General features: G+C 34.4%; 5 protein-coding genes and 2 long non-coding RNA genes across 8 annotated transcripts; 4 read left to right on the forward strand and 3 right to left on the reverse strand.

The window, feature by feature from the left end:
- Nucleotides 1–659: 659 nt before the first annotated feature.
- On the reverse strand, nucleotides 660–1,118 carry AT5G09055. The gene has a single exon (NR_143160.1). It is a non-coding gene; the product is annotated as an other RNA (long non-coding RNA).
- Nucleotides 1,119–2,182: 1,064 nt separating this feature from the next.
- On the forward strand, nucleotides 2,183–3,416 carry AT5G62350 (Plant invertase/pectin methylesterase inhibitor superfamily protein). Its single transcript, NM_125629.3, has one exon. It carries the CDS (start codon nucleotides 2,496–2,498, stop codon nucleotides 3,102–3,104), a length of 609 nt encoding a protein of 202 aa, NP_201041.1. The 5' UTR covers nucleotides 2,183–2,495; the 3' UTR covers nucleotides 3,105–3,416.
- A 2,115-nt stretch (nucleotides 3,417–5,531) lies between these two features.
- AT5G62360 (Plant invertase/pectin methylesterase inhibitor superfamily protein) lies at nucleotides 5,532–6,496 on the forward strand. Its single transcript, NM_125630.4, has one exon. The coding sequence runs from the start codon at nucleotides 5,691–5,693 to the stop codon at nucleotides 6,300–6,302; it is 612 nt and encodes a 203-aa protein (NP_201042.2). The 5' UTR covers nucleotides 5,532–5,690; the 3' UTR covers nucleotides 6,303–6,496.
- Nucleotides 6,497–6,810: 314 nt separating this feature from the next.
- Nucleotides 6,811–10,039, reverse strand: AT5G62370 (Tetratricopeptide repeat (TPR)-like superfamily protein). The gene has a single exon (NM_125631.2). It carries the CDS (start codon nucleotides 9,839–9,841, stop codon nucleotides 6,893–6,895), a length of 2,949 nt encoding a protein of 982 aa, NP_201043.1. The 5' UTR covers nucleotides 9,842–10,039; the 3' UTR covers nucleotides 6,811–6,892.
- Nucleotides 10,040–11,165: 1,126 nt separating this feature from the next.
- Nucleotides 11,166–11,733, forward strand: AT5G09060. The gene has a single exon (NR_143161.1). It is a non-coding gene; the product is annotated as an other RNA (long non-coding RNA).
- A 3,410-nt stretch (nucleotides 11,734–15,143) lies between these two features.
- NAC101 (NAC-domain protein 101) lies at nucleotides 15,144–17,046 on the forward strand (the record flags this gene model as incomplete). Of its 2 annotated transcripts, NM_001345546.1 has the most annotated exons (3): nucleotides 15,144–15,272; nucleotides 15,652–15,835; nucleotides 15,964–17,046. In NM_001345546.1, the coding sequence occupies exons 2-3, from the start codon at nucleotides 15,676–15,678 to the stop codon at nucleotides 16,848–16,850; spliced, it is 1,047 nt and encodes a 348-aa protein (NP_001318864.1). In that variant the 5' UTR covers nucleotides 15,144–15,272; nucleotides 15,652–15,675. The 2 variants fall into 2 exon arrangements, with proteins under 2 accessions (NP_001318864.1, NP_201044.1); NM_125632.2 differs by lacking the exon at nucleotides 15,144–15,272 and having other exon boundaries at nucleotides 15,671–15,835; nucleotides 15,964–16,850.
- Nucleotides 16,970–19,436, reverse strand: BAG7 (BCL-2-associated athanogene 7). The gene is made up of 3 exons (NM_125633.5): nucleotides 18,317–19,436; nucleotides 17,754–18,044; nucleotides 16,970–17,572 (listed from the first exon to the last, which is right to left on the reverse strand). The coding sequence occupies exons 1-3, from the start codon at nucleotides 19,160–19,162 to the stop codon at nucleotides 17,369–17,371; spliced, it is 1,341 nt and encodes a 446-aa protein (NP_201045.1). The 5' UTR covers nucleotides 19,163–19,436; the 3' UTR covers nucleotides 16,970–17,368.
- Between the last annotated feature and the right edge of the window lie 161 nt (nucleotides 19,437–19,597).

Raw genomic sequence — 19,597 nt, forward strand, 5'->3', positions numbered from 1 at the left:
AAAAATTAAGAACCCTAATTCATTGATTGTCCTCCGATGCAGATTCGCCGTTCTTCTATTGGGGTAAAATCGATTCTCCGATGGATAACAGTGATTCTGGAGATGAAGAATCCGACATAACCAAACACTCGGAGAAACGAAATCATGTTTAAATTGAGTAACAAAACAAGGAAATCGGAATCGAATTCCATGGAACGCGATGAGAATTGAGAAGAGAAACGTCGAAGAAAAGAGAAAGATAAACGTCGAATAATTTTTTAAATGGCTTGCACTCTTGCTTATGTTTCAAAATTTAATATACCGGTTTGTTCTGCTCACAAAGGTTGTACAAGTTCTTTGACAAATAGTTTTGTGGCATAATTTTAGCAGTTATGTGACATATTTAACACATCACGAAGACATTTCAACATGTACCATTTTTCTCAATATATATTCTAGCGTTTATTTATGAAACCAACCTTTTTGATTTTTTGTTTATAAGGAAGACTTTTTATTAATTAAATGGAAACTCTTTTGGTTTGACAAAAAAAAAAAAAAAAATGGAAACTCTTTTTGTATGGATTTCCATTGAAATGTTTTCCCACTCCTTTTTCCAACAAGCCGATCCAGTCCACACATTCTAATCATCTGAACCATACTTTTGACAATACAATATATATATACATAGATAAAGGAAGATGTGGTTCTTTAATTCCACAATTAAATACATAAACATTAAAAAGTGATATATGGGCCTTACGCGGAGAAGGCGGTACGACGGTGCTTTTGACCCAGTAATTTCTGGATCACGTTCACATGCCGATAATTATTGTTAAGTTGTTTGCATATTTTATTATGTGCCTTGTTTGTGGGATTTTCGCTAATTTCTTTTCTCGTTTTTTCGTTCTCCTCTTCCCTCAATTATTTTCTCAACTTCCTATTCGACCAAAGCATTAATTCTACACACGACAGTAAAGGACCCACTCAAACAATAATTAGTTTTCAACTCTTTCAGAATATATTTTAGTGACACTAAAATAGCATATCATAAACACAACAGAGGCCAACGACTCTGAATGATCCGTACCGCAGTGGAAATAACAGTCCGGTTATGTCGGTAGGCTATATAAGCCACTACTTTCATTTCAATTTCTCAACTTTGTTGTACTTAGTTCGTATCCTATCAGTTTATCATCACTTTAATTTGTTACCATATAGTATCTGTAAAAACTAATTAATATTTATGAATCATGCTCATATTTTCAAATCTTAGAGCTACTCAACAGAACACACACACATACAGTCAAAATTTTATACTACATAATTTTTGTTTTAAGTTTACAGTTATAAACCAAACAAATCACCTCACAAAAGTATATAGTTATACCAAACCAAGCACCTCATAAATGAAAACAAAATTAAAAATAATAATATATATAATAAGAAATATTCATCAATACTAACGTTCAATTTTAGTAAATTGGCAAAAATAAAATATTAGTATCACTTCCAGAGATTACATTATTATTTGGTGAATTTGGCAAAAATAAAATATTTCGTTGGTGGATGCTTTGCTGGGACGACTTTGTTTATTACCGTCATATTGTAGTAACCTAATTTTATTACCTAACATTCATTTGAACATTAAAAACATTAATGTCATTTGATTGGAAGAGTTTATTAATGACCATTATTTCCTTATTTCCAAACCTAATAAACCCATTATTTCCTTATATTAAATTATGGCTTGATTGGTGCAATTTCTTTCTAGCTCTTTCTGTTTCCGTCTTGATTCGAATAAAAACGACAAATGTTATCTCTACCCGTATCCGATTATGTTTAATATATTATGCATTGATATTTCACGCTACGATCTGGACCGACGTTTAGTGTGGACCCTGTCACGAGTTTTATCTATGACGGACCAAAAGAAAAACTAATTAAAGCAGAATATCAAAGTTAGTCGGGTAAGTTCCAACTAATAACCGAGCCCTGTTTGGCTTTGAGCATTAGTAGTAATCAAAGTAAACATATGATAGAAAAGTTATTATAATCTATTATATACAGATTAATATGTACGATTCCAGATTCTATTTATGTTTCTCGTATGTAAAACATATAATGTGAACCTACTTAAACTATACTAAGACTATTAGTTTGGTTTCAAATTAGATTAATTAGTTTAACCAAACTGAACATATCCCTAGATTGTAAAAGTCTAATATATCCACTAATTATTTTTGCTTGCCGACCTCTAATCCACAACTTTTTGTTTTTCCATTTCCACTGATTTTCAACATTCCACCGGGTGTTACCAACAGTAACATACATACAGTGAATTTTTTCAACACTCCACCGCATGTTACCAATAGTAGCAAAACCCTCGACAAAAATTTGTACCGACTATAAATATTCAACTCCAACTCTTTCCTCTCCACACACTCAAATATCTCTCCAACACTAAAATAATTGTACCGACTCTCTCTCTCTCTCTCTCCGTAACAAAAAAATCACCAATGGCAAAACAATATCTCTTTGTACTCCTCTCAATCTCCTATCTCTTATCACTGGAGCTCACGGCGGCCACCGCAGCCTCACAGACCGGAGCTTCCAAAAAAGCCATAAACTTCATCCAATCTTCTTGCAAAACCACCACATACCCTGCCTTATGTGTCCACTCACTCTCCGTCTACGCAAACGACATCCAAACAAGCCCTAAACGTTTAGCTGAGACCGCTATAGCCGTGACACTAAGCCGAGCCCAATCCACGAAGCTCTTCGTCTCGCGTCTAACACGTATGAAGGGTCTTAAGAAGCGCGAGGTCGAAGCCATCAAAGATTGCGTCGAGGAGATGAACGATACCGTTGACCGTTTGACCAAATCTGTTCAAGAACTGAAGTTGTGTGGGAGTGCCAAAGATCAAGACCAGTTTGCGTACCACATGAGTAATGCTCAGACTTGGACTAGTGCGGCTTTGACTGACGAGAACACTTGCTCCGATGGGTTCTCGGGTCGGGTTATGGATGGGAGGATCAAGAACTCGGTTCGGGCTAGAATCATGAACGTGGGACATGAAACCAGCAACGCTTTGTCCTTGATTAATGCCTTTGCTAAAACTTACTAATTTAAAACTATATTTTGTCCTGTAAAATATATATATAGATAAATGTAATGTCTTGCTAAGAGTTTGATGTGATATATTTTTTTCGATTTTGGTAGTTTCTTTTTGTTTTGTAACGTGGTTTATAATAGTATAATGTGTATTTTGAGCTATAAAGTTGTTTTTAAGATTGGATAAATTGCCCCCAACAAATGGTAGCTAGTAGACTGATACAGTCATTTTCCTTAAAGGGTAATTGATTAAAGTTTGGACTAGTTGGCAGATATGTTTGACAATTCTCTTTCACACCAATTTTGGTTTCCTTGTCGCAAGTTGGGCACACATTTTAATTTTCTATATCAACCTTTTTTCAAACAGAGAAGATAAAGTGAAGATAGTTGAATTTAGATATCACTATACCAGTAATGAATTTCTACATAACTACTTGAAAACGGTGACAAGAAAACAGTATCATTTAATTCATGGTGATGGTCTCAACTTAAGAAATTCAATACATCCTTGATTTCAAATTTATTGTCCACATTTTCGGTTCAGGTTCATTTGATGAGTTTGCAGGAAATATTTTGCCAAAAAAATGTGCTCCTTTATCAAGATAATTTGGTGAAATCTAGATATCCTGTATTAAATAAGAGAAAACGACATTACTGTTGTGAAATAAATTTATTTTCTAGCCTAAAAAAATATAGTGGATCTGAATTCTGATATTAGTGTTATATATATTTTATTATATGTATTCTTCGTTTACACCACGTGAGATGTCTGATGATACAACTTTTTCAAAAGTAGTGTGCTTCACATATCTCGTAAGTCGTAACTGCTTGGGTTTGGTCCATGATTTTTGTTATGGCTTTGATTCTCTACCAATCATTTATACGATCATACATACGTGATACGCTTATAAACACGTTACACACACGTTCGCCATCGTCTAACATATTTGGGATACCACTATTCGCAGAAACAGCTTTTGGGCCCCTAAGCCCATTTTGATATCTGTTTTCAGCATTATTATTGGCTGTTAAACTTTTTTTTTCCAAGCAATAGCCAAGAGCCAACATGAATAAAGTAATAAGTCATGACAATCTGACAGAATAACATTATCAGTGAAAACCACGAGTTATACAAATCTCAGTGTTTAATATATAACATCCTAAATCATATAAAGATGTATGGAGGAATCAATATTATATATTCAAACCAATCTTCTTCTTTTTTGCGTTATCACATTCAACAATTTTTTTTTGTGTGTGTTTAGAAACGTTGTACTGTTTTCATTCAAAAAAAGAAAGAAATGTTGTTTTGTTATGTTTGGATGAAGTTTTAGTTTTCTTTTCCCAAATGTACTTTACATTTTTAAAATGGACGAAACCATACCAAATCTTGTATCTAAAAGGATCAAACTCAGACGTGTGCATATGTGAATTCTAGATGATATGCCGTCCAAAATAAAATAAAAAAATTATAGAATGATAAAATCATTTATTATAGACTAAAAAAAAATATCCCAACAGTATATATTGGAAGCATGATAAGAGTCTAGCTCTTTACATTACCAACTAAAATGAAGAAACTAACAAGAAAATGAGTCATGCACAACTTAATTTCCCTTTCACAATACAACTTGACACTTTACATCGACCTACTGCTTCTAATATACATGTGTATTTATATCAAGATATATATGGATATATATGGATATTTGGGAGCAGACGCAATGATTTGTGCCAAATTGGTATTGAAAATGACCCTAGTCACATGCAGCTCCATTGAGTACAAGGACGATAAGAGGCATAATTAAATGTTTTTGGTTCACGTCCACGATTCGGTTTCCACGGTCGACATCTTTTAATCTTTAGTGTAAGTGTGTAACCATTTTTGAGTCATAAGTTTTTTTTTTTAATTTATAAAATTTTGTATTTATGTTTACAAAATTAAAAACACCATTTTCTAACAAAATAGAACACTAAATTTAGTATTGAATATATTTTGGGTTTCATATTTGCGATTGTTAGAAACATATAGTTCAGAAATAATATAACATTGTAAATATGACAAAAAAATATATATGTATATTCATGAGACAAACATTCAAATCAAAAACCATCATGTGTAATTAATGACAGTAATTGTCGTTTATCGTAATCGTTGTTGTGGATCGCCATTCGCTATCGCAAGCAAGTGTTAAACGAATAGGACCCAACTAGCCGACTCCATTAAGATATGAAAGAGACCAAAAATAGCCCACTAGAATGATCTATTAACCAATTAAATAGATCATTCTAAATGTAGTTAATGCTTAATTAATCATATGATTATGTTTTGTCTTAAAACTACAAATTCCAAACCCTACAACCAGTGTCGCCTCCGTGTTGCTTTCACATGTTAGATATTTTTTCGTTTTTTTCCCCCATTTTTGTGTGTGTGAGAAATATCTTCATTATGCAAATCCCATTGGCCACTTGATTTTTAAGTGCTTTTTAAAAAAAAAAACGTCTCCTTTTTCTCTATATAAACCCCAATTACATAACAATCAATACTAGAAAACATATCATTATCACACTTTCATAAAGCTCATAACATACATAAAAAATGGGTGAATCTTTTAGATTATTCAATCATCATCACTTCCTCACAACTTTTCTCATAATCATAGCCATGCTCAAATTGGTTCATACAACAACAACAACAACTACAACAACAACAACAAACACCGAGTTCGTAAAATCATCATGCACTTTCACAACGTACCCAAGACTCTGTTTCTCTTCACTCTCAACTCATGCTAGTCTCATCCAAACAAGCCCCAAGCTCATGGCTCATGCGGCTCTCAACATCACATTAGCCTCGGCTAAAGTAACTTCAGCAATGATGGTGCGTCTCTCGAATAGTCGGCTCAAGCCTAAAGAAGTCTCGGCCATGAGAGACTGCGTCGAGGAGTTAGGTGACACGTTGGAGGAGCTTAGGAAATCGATTGGTGAGATGTGTCAGCTAAGTGGCTCGAACTATGAAGTTTACATAAGCGATATACAGACTTGGGTCAGTGCGGCTTTGACAGATGTGAACACATGTACTGACGGATTTGAAGGAGAAGATATGGACGGGAAGGTTAAGGTTTTGGTTAGAGGGAGGATTTTGGTTATTGCTCATTTAACAAGTAATGCTTTAGCTTTGATTAATCACTTTGCTTCTATTCATGGCTAAAGAGAGTTATGATAAGTACTGTTAGTTTGTTTTTTATTGATTTTTCTAGTGATTTTGTGTGTATAATGATAATATAATGTATGTGTCTTTATGATTCCAGAATCAATATGTAACAAATGAAGTGTTTCATGAAAATTGATTTTAAAGATTTTCCAACAAAACATTTATTTTATTTTTCCTACCCAATAAATTTTGCATGCATCTATCATTTTCTAACTTTAAAACTTTCCAATAATTGTTATAAAAAACTGATTATATAATTGAATGTATATAAAGTCTTCCATTAATGCTCTTTAAAGTTTACATTTGATTGACCTAAATTAATTTAATAAAAAACAAAGAAATATTTATGCTTAATTTGAGATTTTTTTAAAAAACAATGGATAACTCACGTGAAGAAAAGCTGTCTTTTTCTACCACTTTTGTTGAGTAAATGGCAGACCAAACAGCTTACAGTTGTTAGATTTTACACATGGAATCTGTTTCTTTTTTAAGGTTTACATATCTATAAGAAAGAAGATAAATGTAATTCATTATACTACATAACATTTACAAGAAATTTACAATATATTGTAAGAAGAAAAAAAAAACTAAAGTTGTTGATTCTGGTTAAGCATTTTCAACAAACCAGGTTTAGTACAATTCAACAAAGATCTTCCAGATTGAACCATAATAGCAAACAAAGCACGAGCCTCTCTCAACTTCTTCTCTTCACACAAAATATAAATCAACCAAGTGTGGTTTATTGAACGAGGCCAGATATCAAGAGCAGCCATGTCTTTAACCACCTTAACCGCTTCCATGGTCAATCTAGAGTAACAGAGACATTGAAGCAGCTTCTCATAAGAGTCTTTATTAGGATTAATCCCACTCTTCTGCATTTCTAACATCAGAGCCAAAGCATCAAGAGGTCTTTTAAAATCACATAGGCCCTTAAGCAGAGTACTGTACATAACTTGATCCGGCTCGCAATTTGTTCCCTCAAACAAATCTATAGCAGACTCGATATCACCTGCTTCAATATGAGATTTCATCAGAATAGTGTAAGTTACTAGATTTGGAACAATGCCTTCCTTTTGCATCGATTCGAGATGGTTATATGCTTCGTCTAGCCTTCCTGCAGCGCAGTATCCGGTTATAATTGTGTTGTGGAGGTATAAATTGGGGATTATAGACTTTTTCACTTTCCCAATCACTTCCATTGCAAAGCTTTTTGATCCGTAGTTGCCTAAAGAAGAGGGGATTGATACTAAAGGCTTTGTGCGAATGAGACGTTGAAGAAGCTTTTCTTTCCCTGGCTCAACAATAACCTGCCTCTTCTTCTTTCGTGCCATAGCTCTCCATAAACCGCTAAGTAGTGTAATGTAAGCGATGTGATCATGTTTGATATCATTTTCGCCCATTAACCCGAACAATGTAAAAGAAAACTTGAAATCTCCCTTCTTAAGGAAATGACCGATGAGCGCAGTATACAGAACTACGTTTGGTGATAACCCATCTTCAAGCATCTTATCGAGATACTGACATCCTTTCTCCATCATACCCATCTTCACAAACCCGCTGATCAATACAGTGTAAGTAAAAGAGCTAGGTCGAAGAAAATGTTTGACGACTTCTTCAACTAACTCATTTGCTTCGTCAATTCTTCCGTTTCTCGCGTAAGTATTGATCATAATCATGTAAGCAATCTCATCAGGTTGAATCCCAGACTCAAGCATCTTAGCAAAAGTCTCTTCTGCTTCAACAACCCTTCCCTGTTTGCCAAGAGAACCAATAATTGAACTGTAAATAGCTACAGTAGGTCTCAATCCAAGCTCCTCCATTGCATCTATAATAGCAAATGCAGCATCTCTGTCATTCTTCTTGCATAACTCATTCACCACTATCAAATAAGTATCAACATCCGGAACAAAGTCTAACTCTTGGATAATATTGACTAAAGACGCCAAATCTTCAATGATATTTTCCTGAAATAGACATTTGATCACTGAATTGTATGAAAAGGGTAAGGGTGTGCATCCCAGATTGACCATTTTTTCTATACGAGATAAAGCTGCGATATAATTTCTTTGCGAACACAACGCAGTTGTGACAACAGCAAGTCCCACAGCAGCTAGGTTCGCATCTTTTCTAGCAATCTCCCCAAGCAAAGACTCAACCTTTACCTCAATATTTCCAAGATCATCAATAACTGGTGGATTAATCCCACATCCGTTATCTAAAATTGATTGTAAGATCACCATAGCATACTTAAGCTCGTGGCATTTTGGGAGCATCTTCAAGAGAACAAAGTAAGTAATATGGTCTGGGACAATTCCATTGTCTAACATCCTCATTAACAAGTCAACAGCTTTATCCATTCCTCCCTTCTTGTAAAACCCGAATATAAGATTTGTATAACAATGCACGTTGCGGGATATATCTTCACTCCCTGTGTTGTTCACGAAAAGCCTCAAAGCATAATCTACATTCCCTTCCTTGCAGTAGCTTCCGATCATTATATGGTAAGTGAAAACATTCGACTGCACACCCTTTTTTATCATTTGACTAAACATTACCCTTCCTTTATCAAGCATACCCAACTTCATGAACCCATGAATCAAAGTGTTAAAAATACAAGGATCAAGCTCAAAACTTCTCTCGACCATCCGCAAGTAAAGCCGCATTGCCATCGTCATATTATTGTCCTTACAATATTCTTTCATCAAACAAGTGTACATGACCTTATCCACATAGTAACCATCAACTTCCATATGATCAAACAGAGCCTCTGCTTCAGCAGCACATCCTCTTTTACAAAAACAGTAAAAGAGAGACTTATACAGATTAACTGGCAGAGGCATTCTTGTCATCCCACATAGAGTATCTAACATCCCAATTGCTTCATTCAAGTGACCGTGACCGCACAATCCCTTAAACAATCTCTTACAACACCAAAGCCATAAACCACTGCCTCTCTCTTTGACTTGTTCAAAGCAATGAAACGCCTCGAGAAACCGATCTTGATTACAAAGCTCATCAACTACTAAGCTAGAGGAGTTTCTACTAGGAGCATAACCAGAAGCTATAATTCTATCTAAATGTGCTCTAGCTTCATCAAATCTCCTTAACTTAACCAAACAAAAAACCATTGAATCTAAAACCGACGAATCAGGAACAATACCGTTTCCGATAACACGTTGATTGTAGAAAGTTTCGGCCACTCCAGGCTGACCCATCTCCGTAAGCTTCCTTATCAATGCACCGTAGCAAGACGAATCAAGTTCTATTCCATTATCGACTGCAAAATCAGCAACTAAAGCTGCCTCTGAAATAGAAGAAGAACCATCAATAACACGGCGAATCACTTCCCGAGCAGAGTCTAAGAGACCTCTCCGACCAAGTTTGACTATCAACGACAAACATCGAGACCGGTGGTCACCAGAAGCGGCGGAGAAGACGGCGGCGGAAGTGGAGGGAAATAGTTCCGAAGAAAGAGCACAAGTTGTAGCTTTTCTGGATTTGAAGAAGCGATAACATAAAGCTTTCGCCTTTAACATTATCTAAAACCCCGAATCTCTCAGGGCTTCTCAATTAAAAGCCTCTCCAGGTTTTTCGATTTCACGAGTTCCCCAGTTGCAGAATCTAAACAAAGCATTGTACTTTACTACAGATACTAAAGAAAAGTAGAGATTTTGAAGATAAATTAACGCCGACGAAGAGTAGCAAAGCGCGGTTTTTGAAACAACATCCTCCGCAAATGCCTAAAACCCTCGTCGTCGTCTTTTTCAATTCGTGTTTGGTTTAAGATTGTGAACCGGTCGAATCAAAATTATGAATCTAAACCAGACATTTATCGACGCAAATCGAACCGAAATGTTAAATGTTTAAAATGAGCCCAAGCGAAGATAATTCAATACGGCCCAACTACAATATATGTTCAAATATTCTTTAGTTTTTTCTCTCTTAATTCTGAAAATAAACAAATGGTACAAGATGTAAAAAAAAAAATTGTATTAAGTTGATAAAAAGATAATAAGATAGATCACATATAAAATGTCATAATAAAATTATATAATCATTCTCTTGTCCTTTGTTTGTTCTAATTTCGTAGTCATATGATTAAGAGCTATAATTCTCATTATTATTTAACTATATGAGGTGACTCTAAAACAAAATTAAAGAAAAGGATTATAAGAGAATGAAGGATTTATCCCTAATAATTTAGCATTAGGTGGGATTGGGAACGTTGACAATTTGTGGAGGAAACGTATTCACAAAGTGCAAATATATTAAGCACTAAAAAGGCATGATTATTTATTGGTAATTATTTACACTTGAGCTTATTTTTAATAATCAAATTAGTTACGACTCTTGTGCAGTTGTGCACGGGTGATTTTGATTTCTTTCATTTTTTGTTTCTACGTTCTCTTGTACTTTAAGACAGAAACTTTGATTGGTTTGAAAGTTACAAATAAAACAAGAACATATATCACCGTTACAAAAATGCTATTTTATGCATGTCAATAATATGATTTTTGAAGAAATATCAGTAAGTTATATCATGCCAACATTGCATTACAAAAAAAGGATAATCAATACACTAGAATAAAAGGTCAATCATTCCTAATCTAACATACTTGAAGATCTAAATTTTTTAATATAATATTATGAATTGCTTTAATAAGACAAAACTAAACTCCGAAAAAGTCTTGTTATCTATTTACAAATCGTACGTTTTGCATACAAATGATTATAATGTTCCCTATGATTTGTATTTTTTTTTGTCGTCATATCCTTATAGGCTCATATAACCATGAATACATCTTGGTGGAGGAATGATCCCCGCAAGTCCACAATCAACCAATCATTTTTCATGAAATTAATCAAAATTTACACCTCCTCCTCTTTTTCATCTTCTTCTTATGATTTTCTTTCCGATATATAGTTTTAATATTCTTTGCCATGCCACAAACTAAACTTCCAAGACTAATCATAACCAATAATTTCAATCTAATATATAGCAGCAAATACAAATTCTCATCACCATACATACATACATGTGTCATGTGTCCAATGAAATATGGATTGGTTGTAATATAGAGATAGGTAAATTAATACACACACTCACGCACGAGCTTCACGTGTAGCCCATTACTTTGGCTCCCCAAGGGAATGATAACGGGTCCCTCAAGGCCCACTCATTAGACCGGAAAGATCGGTGGTTCGTTGGCAACGGCTGACTTGACAGTGGCTGGACCACGCCGGGCTCACGAGTCCAATCATATAATTTGTAGTGGGACCAGCCTTAACGGCTTCAGTCACAAGATGAAATTTGTGTTAGGATCAAACCAGCCAAACCGGTTGTTCTTCAAGTTCGGTCTGGGCAAAGAAAACATGTGATATGATGGTTTTGATAACTGTCACTCTCTCAGTTCCCTAAGCCTATCAATGTACTCAAAACAGTCGGTTTGTGGAACCCATCATCCAATGAGATGAATCAAACAAAATAAGATGAAATTTTTGGTTTTGAAATTTAAGAAGTGGCATTCTCAAAACTCTATCTAAACGTAGATGATAGAAATAATTTAAATACGTACCACCACTTATGATGAAATGAGACATCCAGCTCTTTCTAGTACGTACATACTACTCACGAAAATAGATGCGTGCAATATATAAATCTTTATAGACCATAATAAAATAATATAGAAATTGCAGGTATAATCATAGTGTTTGCAAGTGGAGAATTGGAGATAGAAGCGTACTGCTTAAGAACCATCTTTTTATTTTGTTTTCATATTAATAGCAATATCATAGAGACACTGAAATCAGAGAAAAGAGAAAGAGACTCTGCCGTCAAAGATATAAAATAAGAGGCCTAGCAATCTAGCATTAGGTCATAATATTTTGCTATGGAATCTAGTGATCCATATGATCACTAATTAATTTCTCTGATTTTGTTTAAGAAGAAATTTATACATACAAACAACATGAAAACAAAATCTTAAAATTCTAGTTAGATCGATAAATTTTCATAGAATAAAAACACAACTAATCTCTTATAGATTAAAGTGAATTTGATGTGACCACAACAATTAATCGAATGAAGAAAAACACGAAAATATCAAAGATTATTTTGATTGAACTTGCGGATTAAGTTTTTGTTGAATAAAATGGCAATGTGGACCATGTGGTATGAGTAGTACATAAAATTTAGAAACTCAAATCGGGCTTAAATACTCCTATATGTGATTTCGTTAGAATTGACCTAAAAGATTCGATTATCTAAAGAAGTAATTAAATATTAATTATGTTTGTCTAAGTTATAAACTGGTATCACCTTCACCTATATATGAAAATCAAACTTCCAGAGTAGCTGCATTTTATTCGAGAGTTTATTATAGTATCTCTGTAATTCTATATTAGAATGGTATGTAATATGAACAAAATTAAAAATGGAACCAAATGGAGAATTTGTATGTAAGTTTGGTGGGGGCAACAGGAATTGAAATGGGGCCAGCACCGAAGGCGATAAGGAGCTTTTTTGCCGCGATGATGTTCCCTGTGTTATTACGTAACCACTCATCTCACGCCACGTTATTTTATTACTGTTTTTTTAAAACAATTATTTACTCTGTAGTTCACTTCTTTTTTCCTTTACGATGTTGTTATGGGTTATCCATTAAAAAAAAAAATATTTGTAAATCGTCTATTTAAGGAAAATAAAATAAAACACTTCATATCATGTTATGTAGTACCAAATTAACAAAGTATTAACTTCAAATTAATTCGCCAAAAAGATGTTATGATGTGATGCATTCTTTAATATAGATTAAACTATTGGTGATTTGTTTTTCTATAGTTAATCACTAGCAAGAACATTTTTCTTTTATGTTTACAGTTTTTAGATTATAAAAAAATGGTGTAATAAGAACATGTCAAATCAAATGTATTTAATTTGTTAATATAGATTTGTGTATAAACAATTGGTAGTTTTGATAATTCAATTTTTCAGCAATCATCATAATAATACTTTACAAGAAAAGCTAAATCATCTGAAAATTTTATATGAATACGTACGGTTTAATTCCCAATCTACAACTTTTTTAGTTGGATTTATTATAACCGTTTTTCTAAAACAAAACACATTAAAATTTATAAGTGAAGATCCAATGGGTTCAAACCTTTTAATTCTCAATAAATATACATAGATTCTCGAAGATATCCTATCAACTTGTAAAAGTTGTTTAATCAATCTTTTGTTTGATGAAATCTTGTTCAACTGTTGATTTGGTTAAGTTTTATAGCTGAAATGTGTATAAGTGTTTCTGAACCTTTTTAATTACTGCTAAATCAATTTATGTCTTACAAACTTGCCGATGTATCATGTATGTTCATTAGGGGTGTCAAAATGAGCCAGCTCGCTCAGCTCAGCTCATGATGAACTTAAATCTTTTATGAGCCAGCTCAGCTCAACTCATTTATTATATGAGCTTCAAAATACAAACTCGGACTCAGATCATCTAGATCACGAGCTAAATGAGGTAGTTCGCGAGCTAATGCAAATAAATGAAAAAATTTAAATTTTCTAAAATTTTTATGTAAATTATATATTTTTAAAAATATATTTCTATTTTTATAGATTATATAAATATTTATGTTTTGATTGTTGACTTTTTGTGTTTATTACTAATATTTATTTTCAGAAATTATTATGTAACTTATATATTTTCTAAAATATATTTCTATTATTTATAGAAAAATATATATATACTTTGATTGTTAGTTTTTTGTATATATTACTTCAAAAAAGCCAAACTCATGAGCTAGCTCATGTTCATTAAAGCTCGCTCATATAACTCGTGAGCTAAATAAAGTTCGATCACTAAACTCATTTATTAAATGATCCTAAAAAATAGAATTCGCGCTCATGAATAACTGAGTCGAGTTGAGCCAGCTCATGAGCTATCAGCTCATTTTGACACCATTAATGTTCATATAATAATCGTAATCCATCATGACCAATTAGGCAATTAAGACATACTATAACAAAACATTTTTTTTTTTTTCGTCAAACATTGTTTTGTTAAAGGTTTCAAAAAGAACATGCGTATCAATTTCACCAAACGAATCTAATAAATAGCACGACCATCGGATATTATATTGCTATTTGACGATCAACGTACGTTCGATTAAAAAAAGTACGGGGATTGTTTAGTTTAATCCAAGTGTAGTGTTATTTAGACTTCGAGTAACATCAACGCGGGAGAAGAAACGCATGGGATGAATGTGTAAAGTGGTTAACTTTCAACAATGTTTCTTAATTGCTAAGATGTTTAAAACGAGTTTACATGAATTCTTGTGTTACTTATCGAATTATCTTTTATGAGATAATTAGTACACTACCTTATTAGGGCTCCATTTCTTTTTCTATCTAGGCCTAGGTCGATCAGTACTGTGTATGTTACACATATGATATTAAAAAAAAAATTGATTCTATAATAATCTTCATAACTAAAGGCAAGTATAGTTTATTTGAAAACGTCTCATTCAATAGTTGGTAGAGATAGTTCTAAAAGATCACATTACTTCTCTATCACACAGAGTGTAGAAAAGTGAAAACTTATGCAACACTTCAGGTAGAAAGAGAAAAGACAGTGATAGCTTAGTTATAATTAAAGACCCCCAAAATCCAAATAGAATCTTCTCTTAAATAAACTATTGAAAAAATATTCACAAAAAAATAAAAAGCACATTTCCTTTTGCTTGCATCACGAGAGCTTTTGTCTCTCTTTACATTTATGTGCCTATATATAAGCCTAGAGAATCCACCATCATCGGAGTACTCGTTGTCTTTCATGATCTCAACATAAACAAGACAAAACGCTTTTGTCTCTTGTCTATCTAAATTAAATCTACGAGGAAACGAAGAGAAGCAACAAAATTCGATATTTTAGAAGTCTTGCATAAATAAGAAGAAGGTTTCAAGTAAGTTTCTTTCAGTACATAGAGAAACCATGTATATGATTTATGATTGTCAAGATGTTACACAGTCGTATATATAATTATAAGTATTTCATAAAAGTAATTTATGAAACCATGCACATAACTAACTTTTGTTTTTGATTTTGTAAATTGAGTAGTTTTTGTTTTTATTATCATTTTTATGTGTTTATAGTTGGTTCAGCCGAGATATTATGAGTAACCAAACGTAACCTTTTTCATAATGAAACGGATCAAATATACTTTAATCTTTTTCCTACATATGCTTAGTTACTTGAAAACTTGATTTCACATTACTTCTATGCATATCTTTTCTATGTACCGCGCGATGATAAAGTATGTGTTACAAATTGCCACATTGCAGAAAATATAAAATTAAAAAGATCAAATGGAAAGTCTCGCACACATTCCTCCCGGTTATCGATTCCATCCGACCGATGAAGAACTCGTTGACTATTATCTCAAGAACAAAGTTGCATTCCCGGGAATGCAAGTTGATGTTATCAAAGATGTTGATCTCTACAAAATCGAGCCATGGGACATCCAAGGTATGTATGCATTACCAACATTCATTATGATTTCATCAGTTATATCATATACTACTAATACTAATAAAAACTCAAATTCTTCTCATTCAAAATCACTGCTGAAAATGTTACCTTTTGGGAACATATAGAGTTATGTGGAAGAGGGACAGGAGAAGAGAGGGAATGGTATTTCTTTAGCCACAAGGACAAGAAATATCCAACTGGGACACGAACCAATAGAGCAACGGGCTCCGGATTTTGGAAAGCAACGGGTCGAGACAAGGCCATTTACTCAAAGCAAGAGCTTGTTGGGATGAGGAAGACTCTTGTCTTTTACAAAGGTAGGGCCCCAAATGGTCAGAAATCTGATTGGATAATGCACGAATACCGTCTTGAGACCGATGAAAATGGACCGCCTCATGAGGAAGGATGGGTGGTTTGTCGCGCTTTCAAGAAGAAGCTAACCACGATGAACTACAACAATCCAAGAACAATGATGGGATCATCATCAGGCCAAGAATCTAACTGGTTCACGCAGCAAATGGATGTGGGGAATGGTAATTACTATCATCTTCCTGATCTAGAGAGTCCGAGAATGTTTCAAGGCTCATCATCATCATCACTATCATCATTACATCAGAATGATCAAGACCCTTATGGTGTCGTACTCAGCACTATTAACGCAACCCCAACTACAATAATGCAACGAGATGATGGTCATGTGATTACCAATGATGATGATCATATGATCATGATGAACACAAGTACTGGTGATCATCATCAATCAGGATTACTAGTCAATGATGATCATAATGATCAAGTAATGGATTGGCAAACGCTTGACAAGTTTGTTGCTTCTCAGCTAATCATGAGCCAAGAAGAGGAAGAAGTTAACAAAGATCCATCAGATAATTCTTCGAATGAAACATTTCATCATCTCTCTGAAGAGCAAGCTGCAACAATGGTTTCGATGAATGCTTCTTCCTCTTCTTCTCCATGTTCCTTCTACTCTTGGGCTCAAAATACACACACGTAAGATCAATCCTCAAAACGTGTGTGTAAATCCACACGGCTATATATAATTAATTCATGTGGCTCATGCTTATTGATTACAAATCATATACATATGTCTTAACGATTACTGATTATAATTTTATACGAAATTTGTTTATTTATTATGATGTAACTTTATAGTTTTATGAGATATATATAAATACAAACTTTATAATCAATTTCTAATTCATGATGGAGTAGAAATAAGCAAAACCAAAAACATAAGCAATTTGACAAAACAGAGTCTACAAGTTTGGGAACACAAAGGGATTACATAACCTGACAAACAGAAACAGACTAAGAAGAGACAAGATTTGAGAGATGAGACTGATGCGAGCGAGACACCAATCTCTTCTTCAAGCCACTCTCATTATTAATTTTGTCTGCATAATTAGAAACATTCAGAACACTAATCAAACTAAAGAGGCTGATCAGTTCTTCCCAGTCACAAACAACAACAAAAACAGCCCCTGAGTCACAAACACACAGTGCTCCATTCCATCATTCTTCTTCCGTTTCAAGCATCTGCACAATCTGAGTCACTCCCTCTGCGATTTCTTTGCGGATCAAACTGTCTGGCATATCAAATGTTCTTCTTCTCATCGACAATGATTTCCCCTGCGGTTGCGGGTCTACCACATCTAACATTGCTTCCAGCTCATCCACCATTGATCTCTTCGCTCCTCGAACCATCACATCAACTCCCTGATACCAAACAAACACAATCTCCATAATTCTTATCACTTAATACCTTAAAAACCTTTTAGCTTAATCTTATTCTAAATGTGATATGATGATTTGCAAAAGCAAAGGCATTCCCATTTGAAGAGCAAATAGAGACTATAGAACCATAAATCCACTGAATTAAAAAAACCAAGAGAAATACCTCTATGGCGTCAACAGTGAGGAGGAGTACAATGATCTTCTCTGAGAATTTCTGACGCTCCTCTCCATCACGAGCAATCAGGCGACGGTAGCTGAAGTTGTGGAAAGAAGCTCTTAGCTCCTTAAGTTTAGTCTTTGCAATAGCAAGATCACGAAGAGCACGCAATGATTTTGAGCGACGAATCAAATAAGCTTTGAAGGCCCTCTGGATCATCACAGCCGCATATTCAGGTGGCATTTCCTTGTTCTTCCCCTTCTTGGTCCTAACTGCTCCATTCCTTCTGGAAAACGCCTTTATAACCACACAACCATATAGTAAGTACAACAAGCTTTAGTTAAAGATGACATCCAAATAAATATCTGATTAAGTCTATGTCTATAACTTAATAATCACTCTGTTTTGCTAACCTAAATACCACCACTCAAACACATAAAGGTTCCAACTTTTGAAGAAACCATGCCTATCGCTATCAAAATCAAACTCACTACTCTCAAACAACTTCATGACAGTGACACTAAAGCAGAGCAAACAAAACAACAGTCAATTCAAATGGTGAATGATACCTTCCTAAGAACGATAGCACCATGTTCTGACGACTCATCATCTTCTTCTTCCTCCTCCTCAATCACCACAACACGAGTTTTCTCCTTCTTCTTGCTCTTAGTCTCTATCTTCTCTTTCTTCTCCTTCTCCTCATGTTTCTTCTTTTTCTCTCCTCCAGTAGTAGCCTTGATGATATAAGTATGCGAAACCTCACCATTCTCTCTCTCACTCTTCACCTCCGTCGTCCAATTATAACTCTTCTTCTTATTCTTATTCTTCTTCTTCTCCGCTTCAGCAGCAGCAATAGCTTTAGCTTTCGCCTTCTCCTTCTTCAAAGCAGCTAACTTTAACCCTTCCTCATCCTTCTTCCCTCCTTTAATCTCCGTCGTCCATCTATACTTCCTCTCTCCCGAACCTTCAATCTCAGCTTCCAACTTATACTTCCTCTCCAACGGTCCTTGAATCTCCGCCTCCCATTTATACTTCCTCTCACCACTTCCCTTTATCTCCTTCGTCAATGTATACTTCCTATCACTCTTAGGACTAACCAATCTATCAAACTTTGATTCCAAATCAGAAACACGGTCACAAAGATACTTCAATGGATACTCCGGCTCTAATCTCCGACGAATCACCTTGTACTTGCAAGACGACGGAGATTTCTTAATCTTAACCAGATCCGTCACGGTTTCGAATAGATCGAGAGGATTAGGTGATGAAAACTCGAAGAGATCTTCAATGTCTTCGTCGATGAAGGAAGGAAACCCTAGGAACAATGATGAAGGTTCAACAATGGAGGTTTCACGGACGATGAGTGGTGTACACGTGTACGGATCGATGAGATCGAGTCTATGGAACAAAGTCATGGTTTTGTTTTAGAGTGTTTTTGACTCGGAAGCTCGTGAACTCTGCGAATCCGGTCACGAGTAAGGTGTATTAATAAAAGCTCTTTTGGATTGGTAGTGATAATGGCTTTACGAATAAATGAGCTTTATTTAGAATTTGATCCAAAAATTTGATATCAGATTTAAGACAGAAGATGGAGAAGACGACAAATTCTTGAGTTTAACGATGTTGAGATTGAACAAAAGAGCAAGAATGGTCAAAAACGGTGGGCCTTGAGGGTAAGTTTGACATTTACGATGGGGATTATCCGGTTTGGCCATTTCCATGCCATTTCAAATATAAACTAATAAAAGTTTACTAAAGCTTATTGTATTAGCAATTAAATATTACTAGTGAATAGTATTTTCATTACTGGCGAGATAAGTTGGTTTGAAAATTTCTTTATTCGACGTATA

Source organism: Arabidopsis thaliana, chromosome 5, assembly GCF_000001735.4.
Source record: "Arabidopsis thaliana chromosome 5, partial sequence".
Taxonomy (NCBI): Eukaryota; Viridiplantae; Streptophyta; class Magnoliopsida; order Brassicales; family Brassicaceae; genus Arabidopsis; species Arabidopsis thaliana.

Bases quoted from the DNA above. Each gene is read 5' to 3' on its own strand.
- AT5G62350 (NM_125629.3), top strand. From the start codon at position 2,496: ATGGCAAAACAATATCTCTTTGTACTCCTCTCAATCTCCTATCTCTTA.
- AT5G62360 (NM_125630.4), top strand. From the start codon at position 5,691: ATGGGTGAATCTTTTAGATTATTCAATCATCATCACTTCCTCACAACT.
- AT5G62370 (NM_125631.2), bottom strand. From the start codon at position 9,841: ATGTTAAAGGCGAAAGCTTTATGTTATCGCTTCTTCAAATCCAGAAAA.
- BAG7 (NM_125633.5), bottom strand. From the start codon at position 19,162: ATGACTTTGTTCCATAGACTCGATCTCATCGATCCGTACACGTGTACA. The intron at 18,045-18,316 runs GTATCATTCACC...GTGGTTATAAAG, and splicing joins GTGCTATCGTTCTTAGGAAG to GCGTTTTCCAGAAGGAATGG. The intron at 17,573-17,753 runs GTATTTCTCTTG...GTTTGGTATCAG, and splicing joins TCACTGTTGACGCCATAGAG to GGAGTTGATGTGATGGTTCG.